Genomic DNA, 27,777 nt, shown 5'->3' on the forward strand with positions numbered 1-27,777 from the left:
GCCATGTGCATCATCAAGTTTTTACTGTAAAAAATTATTTATCTACAGTGTGCAAAAAAATGAACGCTTCTTTGCCTATGGGGTCAAAAGTCTCATCAGGGCAATATAAATGCACTCTTAGATAATAATCCTTTCACTACAAGTGAATGATCAGATAAGTTGTTAGATGAAAGGAGGAAAGGAGCAGATTGAGACATGGTGTCAGACTTTGACCCCAGAGTGGAGATCTTTGTGCTGTGCTGATCCCTCGGCCTCTCACCGGTTCTTGCCTTCCTCCTCAGGTCTGAATCAGCCATGAAGATTGATTTTGCTCCGGGAAATGTACCTGTGGATAGGAGGATTCAGACAGCTGCCGTTCTGCAGTGGGTCTTCTCTTTTCTAGCCCTTGGTAAGTGCATGTTCTTGCATTATTCTTGATCGTTTTGCCAAGCCATTAAGTTTCCCTTGAATGAGATCTAATAAAAGCCTTCATTACTTAAATATATTGCAATAGTGATTATTGCTTCTTGAAAGCCTAAACATGCATTTCATGGAGAACTGTGTGCAATCTGGTATAACTTTGAGTCAACAGTTCTGTAAACTGTGCAGTTCATGCATGCTGATGTGTAATTTGTCTATGGGCTCTCATGTTGATGTTGCACACAATTCAAAGGCAATAAATGGCAGGCATACAAGTATATTAATTACAAAGATAATGCTCATGTTGAATACATTATTGTGGTGTTTTGTAGAGGATATAATCTCATGCAATTGCATCTATCTTTAAAAGACATCATTGTGTTTGCAACAATAACAATAGAAAAAAAAGTGTTCAAGAAAATGTATTTTGTCAATTGAGTTCTCAAATAAGACTGATGGCGAATGGTTGTGTGGTGCAGTTCTTGTTCAAAGCACCAAGGTAGGTCAAAGTCTCCAGATAAAAAGCTCAGTGTGACTTAACAGGTCCCGGTCCTTGGCACAATTGCAGGGAGTCTGTAGAATAACTTTTAAAAATGCATATTGTATCTGATTAGTTTATGCTATATTAGAATTACTTTATTTTTAATGTTATATTAGTTTATATAACACTTTACCATTAAAGAAAATGCTGCAATATTGACGATATGCCCAATGATGTTTATTAACAAATGATGGGACAGTTACAGTAACACAGGATTCATATTTTGGATCAAGCTGTATTGGACAAGTCAACAAACTTTAGATGTCTTGGTTGTATTTGTTAGATACAAAAATATTAATATTGTCAATGATAAAAAAAAAAAAAACTGTTCTGAGGGGATGTGGGTCCTTTAGTATGTTTTGAGATATGGCTGTGATCGAGTGCCTAAAAAGATTGAGAACCACTGCTCTAAAATGCAAAAGCACTTGTATTCATGTGTCTTCTTATGTCTTTTGTGTGTGTGTGTGTGTGTGTGTGTGTGTGTGTGTGTGTGTAATTTCTCAGCCCCATGCTGTGCTGTATTGTTTGTCTACTTGTTCTTCACCCGTTTCTGGCTCATAAGTGCACTTTATGCCACCTGGTGGTACATCGATTGGGACACACCTTCACAAGGAGGTAGAAAAGTGCCCTTACTTTGCCGAATGCCTGTATGGGAGTACTTGAGAGATTATTTCCCTATAAAGGTGAGTGGCTATATCTTTATTATTATTATTGACAAACAATTATAACCATTTAGGCTACATCTCAATGATCATTTACATGTCAATATTCAAAGTATATAAATTTACACAAAGTGAGATAATTGCAGTATTAACTTAAAGGATTCAAATAAAGCCCAGTACGTTTTGCTTTACTATTTTTTAAACCAAGAGGTAGCTCATTATAATTTCTATAATTTCTTATTTCTATCTTAAATTACAAAATATTGTATTTATTTAGTTCATTTTTGCTTGTGCATATGGTATTTTTCCATAATTCTAATTCACTTTTATGATTGGCCAGACGCATTGAATAATGTATAATGCATTGTGGTCAGAGTAATTATGTCATTCTGACATTCAACTAAGGTATCAGCTGTTAGAGTTCTTCACCTCCTGTCATTGTGTATGGGAAGTCCTACCAAACCTTGACCAGTTATTAGATTTAAAGTTTTATTTGCATTGTAAGATTATCTTAAACAAAGAATAACATTCATGGAATTTTTCACCCCAAAATGAAAATTCTCTCATCATTAACTCACCCTTATACCATCCCAGATATGTATGTCTTTCTTTCTTCTGCAGAACACAAAGATTTTCAGACAAATATCTGAGCTCTGTAGATCAATGCAATGGAATGCTGGCCAGAACTTTAAATGTCCAAAAAGCACATACCGGTACAAGCAGCATAAAAGTAATCCATATGTGTGGGTGGGAAACAGATCAAAATTTAAGTCCTTTTTACTATATATCTACACTTTAACTTTCACTGTCACATTCTTGTTCTTTTGTTTTTGGGGATTCACATTCTTTGTGTATATCGCCACCTACGGGGCAGGGAGGAGAATTTAACGTAAACAAAGGAATTTAATATTGTCCTGTTTCTCACCCACATCAGTTACATAAAAAAAAATTGATTACTGGAGAGATTACTTTGCATTTTATTGTCATTTGTTAAATTTAATATTTAGTCATTTCAGATGGAAAAAAGTATACATATAAATGAAGCGATCCAAAGTGCATTTGAACAGCGATGAAACACTTTCTGATGATGTGTCACATTCATACGAGCAGACAGAGAAGTAAGTTTGAAGTATGTTTGGAGTAGAAGGACGTAAATTGTCAGCTTTACGCTAAGCTAAAATGCTATTTCTAGCCATTGTACATGCACATGTTACCAGGCACGATCATATTTTCTTAATCAAGAAAATGAGTGTGACACAAATAACTTTTATACACATAAGCATTATTTGAATTTCTTGGGACTTTATGTATTTGAATCAGACCAATTAAAGCTTTTTTAACCTTGATGTACTTTTATCTGTCTTCATCCTTGACACTTGTGGTTTTGTTTTTCTTGACAATTGAGTAAATCGGCCCATCAAACCGACACTGATTTGAATACTGTGGTGTGAGCATAATATTATCGCTCTGGGCACTAAACCCTTGGTGCAGTTAAGTCCCTTATCTGTATGTATCTCTCAATGAGGGTTGTCACTTCACTTTTTGAACAACAGAGAGGACATGTCCTCAGCAGTCAGCCTGTGTTCAGAATCAATGATTAACTGTAAACAATGTGGGGTCTCTCAACCTCGGTTCCATACAAGGGTCATGGTCAGGGAAAAAATAACCTTCTGCATCAAAACAACTTAAGAACTCCAATGGTTAATGAATGAATGTGATTGTTGTAGGTTTGATAAATTGTTTTGGCCATCTGTTTTCTTTTTAAATGTAACTACTTTTTTATTTGATGGGCTTTGCATGAATCATGAGAACTCAAACATTAGCTTATAAATTAGCTTCTGAAGGAGAAAGCGGACACTACATATGACTTAATGCGTCATTAGGATTAAAGAGACCCTTTGTATTCAGAGTGAAAAATTGATTCAGATGAAACCTTTCTCCAACCACCGGTGCAAATTTTCCCTCACATCCTTAAACAACCTTTTCATTTGAAAACAAAGCTTAGTGCTTTTCAAGCAGGAAGACTCTTGCGGCTCATGGATACACATGGATATTAGAGGTGACATTTTTGCTGTGCCAAAAAACATAGAGGGAATTTTTCAGTTGACTTGAAAACAGAGTCTGAGTTATCATAAACTTACACAAGAGCTATGGACGTTCATTTTTAACGTTTTGGCTTCCTGCTATTGGGGCATTCAATTAATTCTGCTACCTGGAACACAATACAGTGAAACAATAATGTGTGATTATTTGGGTATTATCAAACCAGGATATGGAGGCCAGGAGTGTTTTTACTCCTAAACTGGAAAGACCATTAAGGTCATCTGTGCAATGGATCCTACCTTCCTTATTTTCTTTTTTAATGTCCAATCGTCTGATTAGTCTCTTCTTACAGAAAAGATTCCATTTAAAATGGCTAGCAGTCAGAAAAACAGGTCAACTATCAAATGTTTATTACCTGTTTGAGTGACAGGGAGAACATCTCCAGTGTTTGTATACAGTATTGGAACAGCGTTTCCTTAATGATTAACCCACTCAGAGTAGATTGACTGTGGGGGCATCACTGGCATTCATGGCCAAAATACTTACAGACCAACAAACACAGTGTCAGATCTTGGAATACATAGGCATTCATTTTCCTGGGACAGCACTGCCGTACACAACTCTCAGATGCACTCTCCACCAATGGTCTCTAACCATTGGTCACTGCTCAAGTATGGGATGGACATCATGTCAATCACAAATCGAAGTCGATTTCTGAAAGGCTTGCTGGAGAAAAGCAATGCTAGTAAGCTAGTTTCTTTGAAAACATGCTTAACACTGCAGTATAATGTCAAAAAACCGTGTTGGATATAATTCTGATTTTGGTTCCAAGAATTTCCTGGCCTTGTTAATGATAATTCAGAACAAACCCGCAAACCCCTGTTCTGTGTTGATGGTAAATAGTTTTAAAACACTATCGAACTAATCTTATATCTTCTTTTGAGTTTTCAGTTTTACAGTGTTCCTACAGTCATGGAAAACCTGGAAATATAAGGGAATTTTAAAATGGGCATGGAAAAGTCTATGATTTTTTTTTGTCTTATTGGAGACATTTGTTCACTATTAAGAATAATTGTTTTGATATTTAAATAATAATTCCAAAAATATAGGGCAATATTGCACATGAACATCACATGATCACTTACACAATCCTTTTTCTTTTAGTTATGCAGGAAACATGTAAGCAAAAGTTACAAATGAATGTATACTTGAAAATCCATAAGTTGTTTAAAATATTGTACCCCTTTTTTTAGCTGGTGAAGACAGCAGATCTGGACCCCAGGCTGAACTATGTGCTGGGTTTTCATCCCCATGGTATTCTTGTGGCTGGTGCATTCACTAATTTCTGCACAGAAGCGACAGGCTTCAGTAAACTCTTCCCTGGGCTGAAGAGCAACCTTCTCATGCTGCCTCTTTGGTTCAGAGTGCCCTTCTTTAGAGACTATATTATGTATGCAGGTCAGTAGTTTGCCTGATCATTGAAGAAAAATCATATAAAATAAATCCATATTTATTTGACACATGACAATAACAACAAGATAATTTATTGTCGAAAACATACCTGATGTAAAGTGCCCTGAAACATAAAAATGAAGTTGCATTTTGAAGGTAAAATTATTATGGTAATTTTATACTATATTAAACAAAATTATAATAATAAAATAAATCAAAAAGGCAAATAGAAAAACATATTTTTACTTTAAAAGTAATATTTAATTTAATTTAATTTAATTGTGTTTAATATAATTATTATAGTACAGTACTTTATATACTAGAATAATTACATGAAATACAATGTGATTATAACTATATTTCAAATAACATATTTACTTATTTATTTCTTAATTTGTATGTACACTCACTGAACACTTTATTAGTAACATTTTGGTCCTAATAAAGTGTCTGACATGGTCTTCTGCTTTTGTAAACCAGCCGTCTCAAGTTTTGACATGTTATGTATTCTGAGATGTTATTCTGCTCACTACAATTGCACAGAGAGGTTATCCGAGTTACCGTAGTCCTTCTGTCAGCTCAAACCTGTCTGGTCATTCTATGTTGGCCTCTCTCACCAGCAAAGCATTTCCATCCAGAGAACTGCTGCTCACTGGATGTTTTTTGCTTTTGGCACCATTCTAAGTAAACTCTAGAGACTGTTAGGTGTGAAAATCCCAGGAGATCAGCAGTTACAGAAATACTCAAACCAGCCCGTCTGGCACCAACAATCATGCAACGGTTAAAATCACAAAGGTCACGTTTTTCCCCATTCTGATGGTTGATGTGAACATTAACTGAAGCTCCTGACCCATATCTGCATGATTTTATGCATTGCACTGCTGCCACACTATTGGCTGATTAGATAATCGCATGAATAAGTAGGTGTACAGGTGTTCCTAATAAAGTGCTCGGTGAGTGTATATTCAGCATTTGTAATTGTGAAAGTCTGTCTATCTAAACTCAATAATGTTTTGACAATGTGAAGCTTGGCTACTGTAAAATGCCTATTCTAATACATTCTGTACACTGTTCTAATTTGTATATTAAAAAAAATAGTTTGTGTGTGTGTCAGGCCTGGTTTCATCAGACAAGGAGAGTGCCAAGTATCTGCTCCGGCGGAAAGGGGGTGGGAGCGCTGTGATCATTGCAGTTGGCGGAGCACCTGAGGCTTTGGATGCCCATCCTGGTGAACACACCGTTCACTTAGCCAATAAGAAGGGCTTTATTAAACTTGCACTAGAGCATGGGTAAGCAGCAGCTTTTTTTCTGATCAGTTAATATTGTAAGAGGTTATCAGACCAATCTTGTAATTGTGCCAGTTATTCACTGCCTGATATTTCTATTGTGCCATTTTGGGTGATTTCTGAAAAATGGGCTTGTGCAACTTGCTGTTACAAGTAGCACTGAATTGATGAAAACCTCTGTGACACAAGCTAAAGAGCTGGATATATATATATATATATATATATATATATATATATATATATATATATATATATATATTTTTTTTATTATTATTATTTATTTTTTTTAAATTTTTTAAAAAAATTTTTTATACAATTTATAGCATATCACACCAGTATTGTAACTATAACACGGCTATCTGGAATACTTCATCTTGGTCAATCGTAGCATTCTGTGGTCAAATAGTATATATACTTGAAAGTATGTATACTTTATACAGTATAATGACCCCTGTATGACCTCTGTATAAGTTATTGTTGTCCCAAATAGCTCTGCTAATTTCACTCCACTCTCTCTTTCTTCTCACATGATAAAATTATTTCTAATAAAAAATAATTGTATTTCATCTCTATTTATTTTTTTATTTTGCTACACATCATGTTTCTGATCACCCTGTTGGATTTGTTTATGCAGAATTGCTTAAAAATGATTTTGCATAATTGACCGGCTTACTATTTTCCCTATTGTCTGCACAAAGACCAAGGGTTTTGTTTACAATCTATATTTTTCATTTTTCCTCCAGTGCCCATTTGGTTCCTATATATTCTTTTGGAGAGAACGAGCTATTTGACCAGGTGGAGAATCCTCGTGGCACCTGGCTACGATATATCCAAGAGCGTCTTCAGGCTATCATGGGTGTTTCTTTGCCCCTTTTTCATGCACGAGGAGTTTTCCAGTACAGTTTTGGCCTAATACCCTACAGAAAGCCCATCAACACTGTTGGTAAGATCAATAACAAGTTAAATATTAGCAGTATCAGGTCAAATTTAAGAGTAAATCAAGGCTGTATTGCAATATAATTACATGCTTAAAACACTATAAATTAAAAAGTGGTAACCTCCATTCATGACCTTAAGGAGTTATTTCTACCTGATCTAACCCTTAAAACTACACTGAAAAATGATTATGTGGTGTAGTAAAACATGTAACATGTAACATTCAAACATGCAAAAATGAATGCTTTAACATATAAGTAAATATTATTTATGATTGTTTGTTATTTAACATGTCATCATGTGTTAATCTTAAAGTAAACAACCTTTTCATATTTATTTGCTAATTTGAGTAATTTTCACTGGTAAATAAAATAAGTAGATTTTACTTAAATTTTTGAAGCTGGTGTTCCCAGCATGCACTGTGCTTGAATACTTAATGAGGTGCATTTGCATTTGGATGTCATGTGGTACATGATTAAACATATATTTGTTAAACATTCAAATTGAGACATGTCCTAATAAGCTGTTTTTTTATATTACTACATTTATTTAAGCACCATGTGTAGTAGTGCTGTCGATACAAACAAATATAGTTATATTGTGATACTTTTTCTCATGATATTGTATCGATACTTCAGATCCATATATCGATATTTAGATTCAACTATTTGTTGATTCATTTCACGTAAACACACAACAAATTTGGCACACTTTTACTTCCAAATCATTTTAATGAGCTCATCGTGAGACAAAAACGTGATGTTTCGAGCTACATGTTTTTTTATCCGACATAAGTATATATAACTTAAATATACCCAGATTAATTAAAATTGGAACTGATTCATTAACGAATAAAATGATGATATTGTGATGTATTGCAATATATAAAATCGTTACATATTTTGCAATATGTTTCACATTGTGAGGTGTCAGCCCTGATGTATATAGCCTATCATATTTGGAATTAAAAGTTACTGAATTTACAAAAATGTTTAAATTACATTTACTCACTCAATAATTGATCAATATTATGTTATAAAGTTAAGTAGATTTTACTTAGTTTTATGCCATTAAGATTTACTTAAAAAAAAAAACTGTGTGTAAAAACTTGCGAAATAAAAAGTTAAATCTTACTAGTTCTTTTTTTCAGTGTAATTTTGTTGGTGTAATCTAATGCATTCTTGGTGATTCCATGATGTTACATAAAAACATTTTAGACCAAAATCAAAATTTTTTATTTCTAATTAGTTCTATTTAAAATATTTAATTAGAGATTTCTAGTTGCATACCCATGATATATAGCCAAACCTTCCTCACCTCTGTCACCCTGGTTTTCTTAGACATTCGTTTTACTGCCTTATCTTTAGCCACTTTTAGCCTACTGTAACAGGTCCAAAAGCCACATGGTCCAAGCATGGTATTTGCTTTTTAGCAATCTAAGAGAAATTTCATTTCAGTAAACGTGAGGTGAATCGATTGGCCTCTCAGGTTGGAGGTTGCCAATGACAAGATATCAGAGTTACTGGGGTCCAACAAATACATAGATGGCAGATGGTTTGCATCATCACCTTCTATTGACCTCAGATTTCTAGCAAACTGAATCAATGTTTTTCAATGTAATGCTAATTTGTGAACGTATTCTGTTTGGGTACATGAAATGTTTTGCCTTTGTTTGCCTTTTTCAAGTGGGTCGGCCAATCAAGGTAGAGAAAAACGAGAAACCCACAGAAGAAGATTTGAACACTCTTCACCAGCTCTATATGGATGAACTCAACCTCCTGTTCGAGGAACACAAAGAAAATTATGGAGTACCGGAAGACTCTCATCTGGTGTTTCTCTGAGCTGACAGCATCACTCAAGTGACTCTAAGAGTGTGTGTAACTTGTGTGTGTTTGTAAGAGAGAGAAGAACAGAGAGAACGTGTGTGTAAGGACATTTTGTATGATTGTAATGCTAATAAGGCGGTCTACTGGTTATTTCCTCATACTGTAAATGATAAATTACAATTAAAATCATTGTATGGACAAGATTTCATTTATAATTTACTGCAGGTCTTGGCTCCACATGTGCTTTAGTTTTTACTACAGTAAATATGTTTTACTTTTATACCTCATGACTCTGAATAAATCTACACGTTTTGACTGGGGATTGGGATACTGAGTCCTTGAAGTTTCTTAATTTAATCCCAAATGACAGTTGCAACAGATATATGTTGTGTGAAAGGACATAATATCATGTAGTAAGACAAAGATCCAGTAAGATGAAACTCTTTCATCTGATGATGCAAAAACTTAATGAAAGTCAGTAGACAGACAGACAGACAGACAGACAGACAGATAGACAGATAGACAGATAGATAGATAGATAGATAGATAGATAGATAGATAGATAGATAGATAGATAGATAGATAGATAGATAGATAGATAGATAGATAGATAGATAGATAGATAGATAGATAGATAGACTCATTTCAAAATGCACACTGTTTAAGAAAGGACTGAGTCATGCCAGAGGACAAATTTCTTCACAACCAGGATGACCACACACACACACATGCACATACACACAATGGCCTCTGGCTGCCCAGATGTCCACATCGGTCAAATCAGGCTTTGACTGTTTAATTTGGACAGAAAGACATGCCAAGAGAGTGGAAAAGGGACAAACCCCAAAAAGGAGTCAATAAGCAGAATGCTCACTCTGTTGTTGTCTATTCAATGAAAGTGGATGTTGCCTGGGGCTGTCAAGCTACCAAATGAACAAAATATTTTCAGTGAATAATGGCTTAAATTTCAGCCTGACTCTCCTACAAAGCTAACACTTCAGAGTTAAGAAAAATTGGAATATAGTGGATAAGTCATATGGAGTACTTGTATTATACTTTTATGGTGCCTTTTTGGAGCTCAACAGGCATAGTCCCCTTACACTTTCATTGTGTGGGAAAGAGCAGCCTGAACATTCTGCTTAAAATCTGCTACTTTATTCCTTTAACATCTGGAAGACATATATCATTATACTGGCCTGTTGTTATGTCATGGATTCAAATACAATACAAATATGAAATGTGTGAGAATTTAGTTTTGGCAGTAAACCCTTTATATGACTGCAATTATAGAAGAAAATAGAACAGAATCGGATATGTGGGTTTAGGGTGAAGGTAAGGGATGTTTCACTAACCTGGAAGAATCAGGTCTTAGACAAGCACCCAAGCTGGCAGGTTGTACACATATTGAGGAATATGTCTCATGCTCTGTGATTACACCTTAAGGGGCTACATAAAGGCCCATGGCATTGTATAAATGTTTTATGGATGGGCTATATCTGCTCCTGGGCCCAACGATTAGGCTATGCATTGGTGAATTGTGACTCAAAAATGGGAAAATGGCTACTTTGACTCCATAGAGCAAAAGTATACGCTGAAATATTTGTTAACCTATACAATGTGTCTCATAAGGTAATATCTAAATTTGTCAAAAATATTATTTAACAGCCCTGAATCAACCTGAATACATTAGGTTACACAAACAAAACAAATGTTTAGGGTTAAATCATTTGGAAACAGCTCTGTAAGGTACAGGTTACCACTTTGTTCAAAAGTAGAATATATTTCTAACACAATGAGCATTCTCTAAAATTGCATTATGTAATCTTCTGTTGTGTTAAGTTCTTCACAACTTTCCAACTTACAGTATATAGCCCTGCATTGCTCAGGGAAACAGTGGATATTATACCTGGAATTTTATCTGCAATCATTGTGTTAATCTTTTTTGAGCCTTGGTGTGTGTGTGTGTGTGTGTGTGTGTGTGTGTGTGTGTGTGTATGTAACCATGTTTATACCAAATGACCAAATGTCCCCACAAGTATAGTAAAACCCAAGAAAACCTACCTTGTGGGGACCAACCAGTGGTACCCATGAGGGAAATGGCTTATTAAACATACTAAACAATGTTTTTTTTACATGTAAAAATGCTAAATGTTTTCTGTGAGGGTTAGGTTTAGGGGTAGGGTTATGATTAGGGGATAGAAATTATCATTAGATCGGTATAAAATCCATAAAATGCATGAAAGTCTATGGAGAGTCCCCACAATGATATAAAAACATGGTGTGTGTGGGTGTGTGTGTGTGTGTGTGTGTGTGAGGAGGGGTCCATGTATGCATACAGTAAATGCATGTGTACTTTGAGCCTGTTATGATTTTGGTGATCAAGAAAAACAATTGTGTAACTTTGTTTGGCCTAACACTATTATTATATTTAGGTACTGTGAATAACTTCCCATATAATTTGATATTTTGTGTATGTTTAATGGACAATTTCTTTATTCACATCGGAAAAATTTAAATAAAAATGTATCAGATAAATTAGTAAATTATTTTCTAGCAAGTGTTGATATACTTATTAACAAATTGAAAAAATGTTGCATATTATAATATAAGTTGCCTCTATTTATCATAATGTTGTACATATTTACTGTGGTACACACAACTGAATAATTACATATTTTACTTATTTAATTTATCATCCCATATGTTGTCATTGTTTTCTGGTTGAAGAAAAATAAACTAATACATTGTATGTGACAGACAATTGCATTTGGTTTAGTTTAATTTAATTCTGATATTTTTTAATATATATTTACCTCACATCCACTTGATGTGAGTATACCAGTACACCAGAGATATATTTAATTCATTTATAATAATAATAATAATAAAAATCATAATAATAATTTATTTTGATGTTCTAACATGATATCAACAAGTAGATCAGTAGATATAAAGTATCAACAAGTAGATCAGATGCTTTGTACATTCTTTATCACTGCAACAACATCTTATCTATGGACTTGACACAAGTGGGTTAAAAACAAGAAATGTTGATGACCATTGTATTTCAAGGGACAAAAACAAAATTGACACACTTGCAGTACAGATCTATTATTTCCACTGTTGATAAAACATCAAGAAGAAAAATAAATGTAAAAAATCCTTATAACTTTGTTTGACCTTTGGATAATAATATGAGACTTATAATAATTCTATATTATGAGCATTTAACCAAAGTGCATTAAATAATGCCAGCAAACAATGATTTGTCTAATACAGAACAAAGTTCAAAGGCTAGCTGATCTAAGTCATATGGACTTTTGATATCAATACTGTACAAATTACAGTGAGTTTGTGCAATACTGTCTAGACTGAATTTATTTCATCATCACAGTTTGCTGATTGGCACTCAATACTCATTTAAAAAATCACATTATTTGCGGTATACTGTCTATCACTGAATATTTCAGAATAATATAGCAGCAAAGATAAGAGTGCTGGCAGATGAAGTAGATGCCCTCAAGCAGCTGGAGACCAGACAGTAATAAAAGGAGAGTGGTCTCTCTACCATCTAAATGGTGATCAAGTCTGGCAAAAGGAACTGGGCAGTGAAGGTCACTGGCAAAAGTAACACTTTGGACTTGGTGTTGTAAAATATTGGGAGATTATGAAACAGCTAATGTCCCTAATGGACATTATTTCTGACAGGCTGGTTAATCTCAATAACAAAGTGATTTTTTTACCCTTTACTTTCTCCATTCAGAGGCCAACTAGTTCGTCAAAACTGAACACTAAGTGGATTCTTAAAGATATAGTTCACCCAAAATGAAAATTCTCTCATCATTTACTCACCCTCATGCCATCCCAGATGTCTATGACATTCTTCTGTTTAACACAGAGATTTTTGGAAGAGTATCTCAGCTCTGTAGGTCCATACAATGCAAGTGAATAGTGACCAGAACTCCAAAAGCTCCAAAAAGTTGATAAAGGCAGCATAAAAGTAATCCATAAGAATCAAAGTCGTTTGAAGCCATCCAGTTGGTTTTGGGTGAGAACAGACCAAAATGTAACTCAGTTTTCACTGTACATGTTTACAGCATTCTTCTTGGCTATCATGATTTCAAACTCGATTACACACTGCACATGCATCAAGCACTAGGAATTGTAATTGAAGTTTGAAATCATGATCGTTCCTAGAGACTGCAATTACAAGATGTACAGTGAAAAAGGAGTTATATTAGGGGCGGCTATGGCTCAGGTGGTAGAGCTGGTCGGCCACTAATTGCAGGGTTGGTGGTTCGATTCCTGGCCCACATGACTCCACATGCCGAAGTGTCCTTGGGCCAAGACACTGAACCCCAAGTTGCTCCCAATGGCAGGCTAGTGCCATGCATGGCAGCTCTGCCACCATTGGTGTACGAATGTGTGTGTGAATGGTGAATGAGTCACAGTGTAAAGCGCTTTGAATACCGTTAAGGTTAAAAAGGCGCTATATAAGTGCAGACCATTTATATTTTGGTCTGTTCTCAACCAAAACCAACTGGATTGCTTCAGAAGACATTGATTTAATCACTGGAGTCTTATGGATTACATTTATGCTGCTTTTATGTGCTTTTTGGAGCTTCAGAGTTCTGGTCGTCATTCACTTTAATTGTATGAACCTACAGAGCTTAAATATTCTTCTAAAAATCTTTGTGTTCAGCAGAAGAAAGTAAGTCTCACATCTGGGATGGCATGAGGGTGAGTAAATGATGAGAGAATTTTGTTTTTTGGGATAGTTCACCCAAAAATTATTCATTTACAAATGTCATTTTTCAGTGATCTGTCTCTGCACAATATTTTTATTATGAATTCAATATTTTGGGAGAAAAAAATCCAAAGTCATCATGAACCGATTTAATACATAACACTGAAATAACCCAAAAACAGGAAACAATTAATGAGCTTGTTTTTTGTTGAAAGTGGACACACAATCAGTGTTGGTCAATAAAGTCTGGGGAATGGGCTAAAGTCTCTTCCACCTGATTGGCTGGACGTCCATCTCCGTCCAGTTTACCTTCACAAACCTTTAAATCCACCAGACCTCGTACGAACACAAGTCAGAATCAACAATCTCAACACGAAGCCATGTAAGTTTGACAGCGCCACCCTGACACGATTTTGAAGCAGCATTTTGGATATAAAGTCATTCATTATACTCTCAACTGTTCTTTTTAAGATTTTTGGAGGCGAGGGCAGTTATAGTTTGATTGACAGCTCTTTCTATGCTCCTCCTCCCGCAGCTCTTACATGACAGGCGCCCGCATGTAAACTCGCGGCTGAAGGCAGTAACGGGAGTGATGCTGTAGAGTTCAGCGGCCACGAGCGAGATTTTTTACGACAATTTTTAATATTCGTGCCTCAACAATGAAGACCATACTGGCTGCATATTCCGGTGTCAAAAAGGGTAAGTAAAAAAAAAAAAAAAAAACAATGCAAATGTAAAAGTAGAACGTTTACAAAAGTTGTAAAGTTTAATTCCTATACTTTTATTCTGTTATATATTATTATTATTATTATTTTTTTTTTTCAAAAATAGATTACTAACCCTGAAAAAGGCCAGAGTGGAGAATGATTAGCAAAAAATTATTTCATGTCACTTTTTATATAATTTGGACTTAAGTAAAACATATTCAAAGGAATGTTTGATATATTTGATATATTTTGGAGTTGCATTTCCCAGGATAAGTTGCCCTGTTAAGGTACAAAAAAGTATCAATATTTCTGTGTTTTATTTGATGCAAAAAATTCGATTCTGACTTCCCCGCTTTTTTAAAAACATATCATAGGTGTGTATGCATGTGTGTGCATGTGTGTGTGTGTGTGAGAGAGAGTGTGTACAAGTTTTGCTGTACTTGTGAGTGCCACATTTTTGAAAATATAGAGAACCCATTTTTTAGGATATCTTAGCTGGTTCTCACTAGTAAAAAAGGCTCATAAATCACCTAAATTATGTTTATCTTTAAATCTAGTGAATGGCACATGTTTCTGTGAGGGTTAGGTTTAGGGGTAGGGTTAGGATAGGGGATAGAATATATCTTTAACATGCTATAAAATCAATGAAAGTCTATGAGATGTCCTCACAAGTATAGCAAAACAAACACGTGTGTGTGTTTGTGTGTGTGTGTGAGAGAGAGAGAGAGAGAGTGAGAGAGAGAGAGAGAGAGAGAGAGAGAGAGAGAGAAAGAGTATGTGAGTATGTAATCATGTACATAATGCATTGTGGGGACCAAAAACCTACCTTGAGGGGACCAGCCAGCGTTCCCCATGAGGGAAATGTACTAAAAGATGTTTTGTTTTTTTTCAAATGTAAGTATGCAAAAAGTTTTCTGTGAGGGTTAGGTTTAGGGGTAGGGTTATGGTTAGGGGATAGACATTATCATTAGGTCTGTATAAAATCCATAAAATGCATGAAAGTCTATGGAGAGTCCCCACAATGTTATAAATACATGGTAGTGTATGTTTGTGTGTGTTAGTGTGTGTGTGTGTGTGTGTGTGTGAGAGAGAGATTGTGTGTGTGTTTGTGTGCTTGTGTAACCAGTGCTGGGCAGATTACTTTCAGATGCTGATTACAAATTCCATGACAAACATGCAAGCAATAACGTAATCTTGTAGATTACATTTTTGGGATAATCTAATCTGATTACGTTTGGATTACTTCCAACCTAATCATGTTTTATTTGATGTCACATGCATTTGAGTATCATTTTAACATAAAAGTACAAGAAAGAAAATGTATTCCATTCTTTGTTACACACAAAAGAGCTCCTTATTTTTAAAAAGTGAATTAAACATTAAATGAATGAACATACAATAAACATTAAATCTAACAGCAATGACATCATTCAATTATCTTCAACATTCAAAATAGAAAGTCTTCAGACGATCAGTGTTTATACTCGCGTGAGACTCAAAGGTATTATTAAGATTATAAATGAAGGTCTCCATCCTGTTCTAGTGAATGAAAGTGACTAAGAGTGTTACATAAGCATTGGTATCTTACTTTGCAGTGCTGTTATTTTCAGTCGGTTAAGATGGGATTAAATTACCCTGTTGTTTTGTGTTCAGATCTCAGTGATTCTTGTTATGTGTGTATGTATAAGTGCTTCAGTGCCATATCTTCTTGTCTTTTCTGGTGGGGCTTTTTGGACTGTCTGTGAACATTGGCTGTGTTTTGTGGATTAGAGGGGAAACCAGAATGGCGTTGGTCCTGTGTTCTGAATCTTCTGGTATAAGTGCGATGCAGCAAAGAAAAAGTAGCAAAGTCTGTCCCCTAGCAAGAGTGAGGTTATGCAAACTTCTATATTCAAATTTTAACCACATAACTAGTTTGATTTGAAAGTGGATAGTTCACCTAATAATGAACATTACAGTAATCGCTCTCATGTTGTTCCACATCTGAATTACTTTCTTTCTTCCTTGGAACACAAAAGGAGATGTTAGGCATAGTGACAGCAGTCACCAGTCACTTTTATTGTATGGAAAAAAGGATGCAATGAAAGTCAATGATGATTGACGCAGTCAGTCCCTCAGAAAGTCATACTGGTTTGAAACAACATGAGGGTGAGTAAATGATGATGAAATCTCTTTAATGCATCTTTTGAGAGTCAATTCTGAGTTTTTTGGAGTCAGTGGATCTCTTATGAACCCAAAACAACCCTATTGACATCAACCCAGTTTGTCACAGTTTGATAGGCTTGTCGAGGACATTTATTTGCAGGCTCCAGATAGACATCAGCAAAGTGAATAAGCGTTCTCACAACATTATGCTTGTTAATTCCAGTTTCCCTTCACATCCCATGCAGGCTCAGGCTCCAGCATCCTATCAGCCTTACAAGACCTGACCTCAGTCCCTTGGCTGACACAATCCAAAATGGTGAAACATCTGCAGGTGATGTGCGTTCTACACTTTGTCAGCACATTTCTTGCCATGGGTGAGTGGAGTTCATTACGATGCTTAATTTGAAACCTTAGAGAATTTACAATGTAGGACATTGTGTTACCTTTCTGAATTCACTTATAGAGGCCAACCTAAAGACCTTTCCTCTCTCTTTATTGACCAATTACATTACAATATATGTATTGGAAGAGTTCCCAACTTATTAGAAATAAATGCACAAATCAAATAACCATCACATTGTTCTGTTAAGTACTGTATCTTTAATCTATCTACCCCAGACTGATCACGCCCCTCTGTGAAAAAATCCTGGCACAACCCCTGATCTACATACATTCATCCTATGCTTGCTTAAAACATTTAAAGGGATAGATGACCCAAAAAATGAAAATTCTGTTTTGATTTACTCATGTTGCTCCAAACCAGTAGGAGTTATTTTTGTTCTGTAGAACTGAAAAAGACACGTCAGGCAGAATGTTAACCTATATCAACATTCACTTTAATTGTATGGAAAAAAGATGCAATGAACCATAACGTTTAAAAAACGAGTTGAACAATTAATTGGCTTCAACAATTGTATGCAGGTTTTTTTCTGGATAGCAAGCCAGTTGCTAATATATAGCTAGACACAAGGTACAAATATGATAGCCACAAGTTCACTCACACTGTATGACAACGTACGATTGCATTGCATTCCAAATGTAACTATTAAAATCAACATTGTGTACAGTGTAGCTAGCTGAGTTTTAGCGAACTACTCTTCAGCCACTTTAAATCAAACTAGACATTATCTGCAAATAGCAACAACAGATTACCTTCTTTGTCTTCTTAGTTGTCACTAGTTGTCTTTTAGAGTGTTGTCTCTAAGTTTTCAAAAACAGTCACAGGCAGGCAGAATTGTCACAACTTACCTTCATTTAGCTGAATTGCATGGGATGAATGTACTGCCACTTTTCTGCCGCATCCACAAAGGAAAACTATCTTCAAGCTTTAACCCTCGACTTAACCCTTTTAGAAGGAGGATAAATGGTCGGCTGCGTTCCTCCTTTAGCCATGCTTCTTGTCCATATTGGTTTTGTTTACATCTGAGTGTGCATGTGTAATTGATGTTGCATACATGCAGTGTTGTGAATCTTGATTCGTTGATGGAAAAAAATTACTGTGCTATCAGAAAAATCTAAACAATTTGGCTAAAAGGTTATTTAGAATTATTTACACAATAACAATATCATGCATGTTAATTACTGTGAAATGCCGTATTACCGAATACCGTCACATGCCTAATGGTGACTGAGGGTAACATTCTGCCTGACATGTCCTTTTGTGTTCCACAGAAAAAAAAAATAAAAAATTTAGATTTGGGACTACATAATTTTCATTTTTTTGGATGAAATATCACTTTAAGATTGAGTTTTCAACTCAATGCATCAATGTATAATACAGTTAGTTTACTTGATCATCTTTGATTATACTGTCACTTTGCTTTCCTAGGCATTGGCTGTTCTTTGCTGCTGGTGTATATTTTTTGCACCGACTGCTGGGTAATTGCTGCCATGTACACTGCCTGGCTTATCTTTGACTGGAATACCCCAAAACAAGGCAAGCTGAGTAGGATTGAAAAGAATATCAAAAAAATACTTTTTAAATAAGTATTTGCTTCCATAAAAGTAATGTTTGAAAGTGTTGGTAAATCTCTTTATATTGTAATCTCTTCATAATAAAGGTACAAGCTCATCATTCATGATTCAATCTGTTTCTAAATCTTGTAACTGTGATTGCATTGAGTGATTTGTATTATTTGTTAATGTTCTAACTTATTTATCTTAGGAGGCCGCAGATCCACCTGGATGAGAAACTGGTCTGTATGGAAGTACTTTAGGGACTATTTTCCCATAAGAGTGAGTGATTTAACATCTATCATCTATCTACAACAATACAGTCTAAGAAATCTTACACTCACAAGACTTTGCCACTGATCACCTATTAGTTATGCAAATACAAAGATTATCCTTAAACAGGAATTATAAAATGTATGCACTTTGCAAAGTCTCAAAGTACAAATCCCACAAGTCCTACAGAGTTTATGTATAGATTTAAACATGTAGAAGTAACTTTAACACACATAATTGCAGAGCCACTTTACTTGGAAAATACTTTGCATATTCTGATAAGAATAACAAGAGTAAATATGCATTGAAAGCTCTGTTAAGTCCACTGGTGCAAAGATAAGGATACGTTTATCAGCTGTTAGTTCCATCTCGTTCTTTGCTTGGTTTCCTATTGGATTGGGAGAATCTTGATGTGATTTGTAAGTGAACTGCTAGACTTTGCTCGTCCTGAGCAGTAGAAGCTTAATCGCGGAGTATTTGTTTTTCTGTTTGTCTTCTGTCTTATTTCTGATATATGAGGCAGGTTACTGAACTCCATGTAGACTAGGAAAAAAACAGCTAATTAAGAACTGAACTATTAGTATATTTTGGGTCATTAACAATTATAACTAGATTTGAATAAAGCAAATATCTGCATGACAAAAGTAAATAAAAGGGAACTGTTGACTCTCTCATATAATTATCTACATAATCAAGCATTGAATAATGGGCCAAGACAGATAAGTAGATAAAGTTAGACTTCAAAGATACACAATCAAAACCCCAGTCTACCGCTAATATAAGAGCCAATCGCATACTGCTACATGCATGTTTACTACCACAAAGCAATGCCAATGCCCTATGTGTGCCAGCTTGGACTTTACTTTGCAGTACACAGACTTTGTTTAGTCACATAATGATATTATTGTTTAGTGTTACGATACAATAAGCACAGAAAGAATTTAGGTCAGCGTTGACTAAAAATTGTCTTGCTAAAAAGTTCAGGGGGTTAAAGTGTGATTAAAAAAATAATAGGTGAAAAAAAAAAACAGATTTCTCTTCAGTAAGTTCACAATTGTATTGTGTAATTTTATTTCACACTTAGAAAGGGATCTTTTATTTAAAAAAAATATTATAGTTTATTATAGATAAAACGCTCTTTGTTCATAAGTCTGTAAGAAGTCTAATAAAAAAGAAACATGGCAATTATAAGTGGTGCTTGCTAAGGCATATTAAAGGAATGTTCCAGGTTCAATACAAGTTAAGCTCAATCAACAGAATTTTTGGCATCATTTTGATTCATTTTGATTCATGCGTGTAAATCCCAGGAGATCAGCAATTACAGAAATACTCAAACCAGCCCATCTGGCACCAACAATCATGCCACGGTATAAATAACTGAGATCAAACTTTTCCCCATTCTGATGGTTGATGTGAACATTAACTGAAGCTCCTGACCCATATCTGCATGATTTTATACATTACACGGATGCCACACGATTGGCTGATTAGACAATCGCATGAATAAGTAGATGTACAGGTGTACCTAATAAAGTGGCCGGTGAGTGTATATTATATATATATATATATATAGGGAATATATAGTGGAGGGTTTTTTGACTTGGGCCTGTAAGCAATGCTTTAGCAGTCACCCAAAAGACCCAGGTAAACACATAGCAACACACTAAAAACCATTAAGAACACCTTAGCAACTGCATAACAATGCTCCGCTAACAACCCACCACATCCTAGCATTGTGGTGGCAAATGTTGCACACTTCATATTTCCCTAAAATATAAAGATCTACTTGTAATGTTACATTGCCATCCATTTTCAAATATATAAATTATACATCATTAGAGCTGGACTTAATACCTTAATACAGACTAGATTCTACCTCAGATGGTTATACCAGCATGTCCGAAATAACACCTTTCTAAAACCTTTGTTTTTTCTTCCATTAATGTCATTATGCAACACTGCCTGTTCGATTAGCTGTTCGTATAGACACAGGCTACTCAGCTCTTACACTCTGTGCATACTGTGAGTGCATTTGCGTTCTTCACACAAGCACTTACTTTGTTTGCTTAAGTGCATGCTGATCTGCTGACAATATTACAGTAATAACCATGTCTGCACTTAATTATCAGCTGAAAAGAAGAAAACATTTATAGGGGGAATATGTATACAGTATACATATATATTGTATAGAAATTTGGGCAGCAGATAAGTGCTTAATGATAATTCCTGATAAGAAAATGCATTTGTGAACACTATAATGTACAGTATGTGCAAGTTTACTGTAACTGAGGTCAGAACAGAGGACTGTTATTGCGTTTAGTTTGATGTTTTTGCTAGATAAAACCTGTCATTGCTGACCTGTGTTCTAAACCTAGGTGTTTTTAAATGTAAATGCATATTCAACAGTTACTGTAAGATAATAATTTCACCCTGTGATTTTTAGAATCACAACTATTTATCAGCGTTACTGAAAACAATGCAAATGTGATCTTGTCTTTGCAGTTGTCATTTAAGTAATTTGATGTTTCCTTTTTCTCTGTTTGATTTTTTTGTAGCTAATAAAGACCCATAACCTGCTTCCCAGCCGAAACTACATTTTTGGGTACCACCCTCACGGTATCTTGTGTTTTGGTGCTTTTTGTAACTTTGCGACTGAGGCCACTGGATTCTCCAAGAAATTCCCTGGAATCAAGCCATCTCTGGCCACATTGGCTGGAAACTTCCGTTTGCCAGTGTTTAGGGATTACCTGATGTGTGGAGGTGAGTTATCACATGGATATCATATACGGATATTTATTTATGAACTTTTTAATTTATAACATGTATTTTTTGTTCCTAGGAAAGTGCATTTGTGTCATCATTTCACTACCCTCATATTGTTCCAAACCAGTATGACTTTCTTTCTTATGTGGAACTAAAAGGGAGCTAGCTTAGCCTAGGTCACCATTCACTTTCATTGTATGGGAAATAGATGCAAAATAGATGACTGGTGAATGGTAACTGAGGCTAGCACTTACTGTAGCCTTCATAGGTTTTATTTTGTTGATAAAACTTTTTATCTCAATACTAAATATTTGTACCTTGTATTATACACCACTGAGAGATGAACAGGCTGACTCAATTAAGAAATTATTTTGGCAGATTAAAAAGAGTGCCACACATGTTCTCTCTTTGGTGTAGATAAGAATCCTCTGATCTATCAAGGACCTCTGAGCTTTGTCCTATTGCATAGGGAGACACAGCCCTGCATGTGCTGATGTCAACATTTTTGAAGATCTTGCTGAAACCTGCCCTATGTACCTGCTGATTAATAGACTATTCTTCCACTCTCTAAGAAACACAAATCAATAATTTCTTTTTCAGTTCCATCAGAAGTTGTTAAACTAGAAATATCTATATAATATTATAAACACTCTTATTATTATATAATATAAAATTATATATGATATTATATTTTGAAACATAACAATTTCATAATTAGAAAACTGAACATTTTCTTTGTTAAATTACACTCAAAATATATTATCTTATATTATCTTATATTATATTATATTATATTATATTATATTATATTATATTATATTATAGATTAGTACAGAACAATCATTTCTGAACTCTGTACTTCTATCTCACAGGTATCTGCCCAGTAAACCGTAACTCCATTGACTTCCTCCTGTCTAGTAATGGGACGGGCAATGCAGTGGTCATCGTGATTGGAGGGGCTGCAGAATCTTTGAACTGTGCCCCAGGAACGAACTCTGTCATGCTGAAGGACCGCAAAGGCTTTGTAAAACTGGCCCTCAAAAAAGGGTGAGAACAAAAAACAAATGTCCTCTGATGCCCTCAGTCAAGTTGAGGTTCTGTTGGCCTGTAGTAAATAGCAGGTTATAATGAGAACTAGAAGGCTGCTATGGTAATAAGCCTTTGTTTAGCTAGCAAAGTAGTTTGGGGCGTAGTATCAAGCCAGTTTTATTTTAATCAGAGATGTGTAGCTATAACAACAGTTCTGAATATGGTATTTTTGGTATTTAGATTTTTTCTCTGAATGGAACATGTAATTACACAGCAATGCGTAATAATACACAGAAAACTAATCATAAACCATTCAAATCTCAAAGAAACTTATAAGGAAATAAATGCTTTTGTGCAAAGTGCAATGCATTCTTGGAGTATGACAAGCTTATGACAAGATTAAACTACATGAATTGTTCTCACGTGAGCCCCATTCACTCTGCAGTTCTGTAATCTCTTGCATTTTAAACTTCAATTCCACAGTGCTGATCTGGTGCCCATCTACTCATTTGGAGAAAATGAGGTTTATAAACAGCTCATCTTCAAGGATGGCTCCTGGTGTCGTCTGACCCAAAAGAGACTTCAAAAGATTCTAGGTTTTGCCCCTTGTCTTTTCCATGGCTGTGGACTGGTCTTTCCCGACTCCTGGGGCCTTTTGCCTTATTGCAAGCCCATAACTACTGTTGGTGAGTAATGGCAAGTTTTGCGTACTTACATTTGAAGTGTATACTTTCTGTGTTTCAACAGAACTGCAAAAGGTATGACATACTAGTTTCAAAAACTTTCCACATTGTCCATATTTCTGGTAATCTTGCCCAAACTCATGCCATCATTAATTATTTCAATTATAATTCATTTTGATTTATTTGAATGCCAATATTTTGAAACTGTATTGCTACATATCTATATGTTAATCCCACTATATCTACAGTATGTCAAATTCTGCTAGTTTTAAATTGGCACAAAAACAAAACAACAACAATATTTGGCTGTACATGAGTTCCAAGATAACCATTTAAATATAGTCCAAGGACAGTCAGTATGTTTAATGATTCCTTTCAGTTTACAGTTGATATTTGCTTACATCGAACATGGTTAACGTGTTGTCATTTGTTCACTATACATGCTCTTATCTTGCTCAAAGTATGCTCTGTAGTTTCACTTTTTAATGTGTCTCTCATCCAGTCGGTGAACCCATCACAGTTCCGAAAATCGAGGACCCGACTCAGGACATCATAGATATGTACCATGCCATGTACATCAGATCCCTCAAGTCTCTATTTGACAATAACAAGACTCGTTTTGGTCTAAATGAGAGTGACACCCTTGAAATTCACTGAGAGACAAGACTGAGGAATAACTTTACAAAAGAACAATGTGGGAATTGAAAGATTCGCCTCCAAACTAAAGTGCCTGTTCAGAGAAGGCGAAGGTAATGCTGTGCCTGCTGTATAATTGAAATTGTCAATATTAATTGTATTGACAGAAACCAAGAGTACATTGATGTTCCCTAACGGTGGTATGTTAGGAGCGCTGTTGTGTCAAATATTTCAGATTTCAGACAGTTGCTCTTTCATTGCTTTAAATGCTCTCTCTTAAGACATATCCATTTTATACTGTATTAAAAAGAAAAGGTATGGAGATGTACTGTATTATATGGGATGCAGTGAAACTAGCTCAATAGTCACTGTTGCTCATTGCCACTAGGTGACATTACTTAATAATTAAGTCAAAGATTTGATTGGTGCCTTGAATATTCTAGATTTTACAGTTAAGGAGGACATTATATTTTTCAAAATATGGCAATATTTTTTACGTTTTCATTTTAAATTATGTATAAAAAGAATTTCCCCCCATTAGATTCCTATTTAAATGCACAAGCAATGCAATTATCGGGAGGTTTGCCTCACCTAAAAGCCAAGAAGTGGAGGTAGATTCCGGCCAAGTAATGTACAAAATTATGACACAAGAGTGTGATTTAATTGTTAGAACAAGTCGGAATAAAAGTGTTTCTGCCAGGATATTTTGGATTTAGGAAAAATTTGCCATTTGATCACAGCTGCAGTGGTGTTTTGGATTGAATAATGATTCTTATGCCAATCCAACAGCTGCAGAATAAAGTGGGTCCTCATTTGCCATATGGGTGACCCAGTTTGTATAGCTAGAAGGCTGCAGGGTAAAAGAGAAGTCTAGAATTTGATGACCAAATATGATGACGATGAATATGGGTAAATGTGTGATGGTTTAATCAATGGTTGCAGATTTACTGTATTAATTCCTAGTATGACCATTTTCCAGTACACATCTTGTAAGGTTATAAATAATTGACCACAGAAGTATTAGTTTTGCATATATTAGATGCACATGCATTCTTTATTTTGCATTTTTTTTAAACAATTTCAAGGATGTTCCACCAGTGTCAAACAACTTTCAGTGCTTTAAACTCTAAAAGCAAATGCTGGAAAGACCTCAAATATGTTTGTAGGCCAAATCAAACAAATGTGTTCTTTTTTTAAAACAATTATTTGTACTGAATTGCAAATAACCTGAATCTATTTTAGAGTTCAAATCTCAGTTAAAGGGACAGTTCACCTAAAAATGAAAATTCTCTCACACTCATGCCATCCTAGATGTGTATGACTTTCTTTCTTCTACTGAACACAAACAAAGATTTTTAGAAAAATATTTCAGCATCTGTAGGTCCATACAATGCAAGTGATTGGTGGCCAGAACCTTATAGCATATAAAGGCAGCATAAAAGTAATCCATATGACTTGTGGTTTATTCCATATCTTCAGAAGCGATATGATTAGTGTAGGTGAGAAACAGATCAATATTAAAGTCCTTTCTTCATAGAAATCTCCACTTTCATTTTCACTTACAGATTCTTCTTATTTTGTTTTTGTCAATTCGCATTCTTTGTGCAAATCGCCACCTACTGGGCAGGGAGGAGAATTTATAGTAAGAAAGGACTTAAATATTATCTGTTTCTCACCCGCACTTATCATATCACTTCTGAAGGATAAACCACTGGAATCGTATGGATTACTTTTATGCTGCCTTTATGTGCTTTTTGGACCTTCAAAGTTCTTGCCAACATTCACTTACATTTTATAGACCAGGGGTGCTCACACTTCTAGGGCATGAGATCTACTAATAGATCATGATGCTATTATAGTAAGATCTACCATGTATTATTGACAGTGTTGTCACGATACAAAAATGTCAGTAGCCGGTACATCTGTACCAGTGAAATATAACAAAATCTCAATACCAAAATTAATTCTAACTCAATTGTAAATTAGGTCAACTTTGTTTTAAGTGCTGAAGTTATTATTATGAAGCGATCGGTGTAATTAGCACCCCTGATATAGACCTACAAAGCTGAGATATTCTTCTAAAAATCTTTGTTTGTGTTCTGCTGAAGAAAAAAGTCATACACATCTGAGATGGCAAGAGGGTGAGTAAATGATGAGAGAATTTTCATTTTTGGTTGAACTACCCCTTTAATAACTTATAATCTTATTTATCCTGCATCCTGACAGAATGAAGTTAATGGTGATATTTGCGACCTGCAGCTTTTGATCAATGGATAATAAGCAATTGTATCCTGAAATCAGTGATTAACAATTGTAACATACTGCTTTTTAATTAAGTTATACAATGATCTGAATATGCAAAATAAATGCTGCAGTGTCCATCTCTGATATCAGTGCCTTTGTTGATGTCAATAAAATGCATACCTGATTCTTTAGATTAAACTTTTATATATTTTTGGAATAAACGTTTATGGAAAAGTACATTGTGATGTCTTGTTTTGTACCACAAAACTGTCATAAAGCATAAAGCAAATGTCCTCTTATTACTGTCTTCTAGTCCAGCCTTAGTTTTTATTTTATTTATAGAATAGACCCAGATTGTGAGACCAAAGGTGAAGTCCTGAGGGAATGTAAGATATTTTTCTAAATGAGTCAATAAACCTATATTGAAACTGATATCTTCTGAACAAATTAAGCATACATTAAGCAGGAAAATAAGTCGCTGTTTTTCTGTCATATAAAGTGTAATATTTATTTGATATATATGATTTAAAATATGACTTATATCTGAATGGAATGTATAGACTTAAACACACGAATTGCTGAGTCCATGGAGAGAAGGTGGCTCCCCCCATTTGTGCACATACAGTAAGTGACCTCTTATTTGATTGGGTTATATTAGTGAGGTGTGCAGACCGCTTTGCTATTGAAAGATATTGATTAAGTTATCTAGGTCACTCCATTTTGTTTGTGCAAACATTTTTATGTGAAAAAAATCTGCATTAAGGAGAGTTAATGCAAATTATTTAAATTAATTGGGCAATTCTTCAATATTTTCATAGCCTATACACAGTGATGGGTGTATCCAATTGCAAAGTAATTAGTTATTGTAATCTAATGAATTTTTTAGTCCAAAAAGTAATGTAATAAATTATATTTTAAACTTGTAATCAGATTACAGTAACTAATTTTCAATGAAAGTACTTGTAAGTATATTACTAGGGTTAACGTTATATGAATATACATTTAAAATATGAATTCATATTTACATCTGTTAGGGTTTCTATGACAGCTGAAGGGTGTGCAACAATGAATAAGAAGGAAATATAGACAAAAAAAAATAAATAATATTATTTAAAAAAAACTTTTCTAGGAAAAGTGACTTAGAAAGTTACTTAAAAGTATAATAATTAGTAATGTGATTACTATAATAATAAGTAACTGATAACCTGATTACAATTGTTGAATTTGTAGTGGATTATGTATTTTGAATAATTTACCCAACACTGCCTACATTTACATTTAGCAGAAACTTTTATTCAAAGTGACTTAAAAATGAGGAACATAGCAAGCAATTTGACACAAAGTTCAACAACATCAACATTGTACTGCCAAGCTCTCAAGGTTGCTGGAGAGTATAGGTGCTAGCACAAAAGAATCAAAAGTATTTTTAATTGTTATTTTTACCTGATAATA

General features: G+C 34.8%; 3 protein-coding genes across 4 annotated transcripts in view; 2 read left to right on the top strand and 1 right to left on the bottom strand.

The window, feature by feature from the left end:
* Nucleotides 1–27,777, bottom strand: part of LOC127636477 (zinc finger and BTB domain-containing protein 21-like) — a 203,291-nt gene that overhangs the window by 48,750 nt on the left and 126,764 nt on the right. The gene's annotated exons all lie outside the window — the stretch shown is intronic.
* Nucleotides 280–9,430, top strand: mogat2 (monoacylglycerol O-acyltransferase 2). The gene is made up of 6 exons (XM_052116959.1): nt 280–388; nt 1,445–1,623; nt 4,899–5,103; nt 6,212–6,386; nt 7,127–7,326; nt 9,006–9,430. The coding sequence occupies exons 1-6, from the start codon at nt 295–297 to the stop codon at nt 9,158–9,160; spliced, it is 1,008 nt and encodes a 335-aa protein (XP_051972919.1). The 5' UTR covers nt 280–294; the 3' UTR covers nt 9,161–9,430.
* LOC127636481 (diacylglycerol O-acyltransferase 2-like) lies at nt 14,213–26,554 on the top strand. Of its 2 annotated transcripts, XM_052116957.1 has the most exons (9): nt 14,213–14,274; nt 14,428–14,591; nt 16,990–17,118; nt 18,573–18,680; nt 18,909–18,979; nt 21,526–21,730; nt 22,606–22,780; nt 23,246–23,448; nt 23,948–26,554. In XM_052116957.1, the coding sequence occupies exons 2-9, from the start codon at nt 14,552–14,554 to the stop codon at nt 24,100–24,102; spliced, it is 1,086 nt and encodes a 361-aa protein (XP_051972917.1). In that variant the 5' UTR covers nt 14,213–14,274; nt 14,428–14,551; the 3' UTR covers nt 24,103–26,554. The 2 variants fall into 2 exon arrangements, with proteins under 2 accessions (XP_051972917.1, XP_051972916.1); XM_052116956.1 differs by having other exon boundaries at nt 14,258–14,591.

Source organism: Xyrauchen texanus, chromosome 44 (assembly GCF_025860055.1).
Source record: "Xyrauchen texanus isolate HMW12.3.18 chromosome 44, RBS_HiC_50CHRs, whole genome shotgun sequence".
Classification (NCBI taxonomy): Eukaryota; Metazoa; Chordata; class Actinopteri; order Cypriniformes; family Catostomidae; genus Xyrauchen; species Xyrauchen texanus.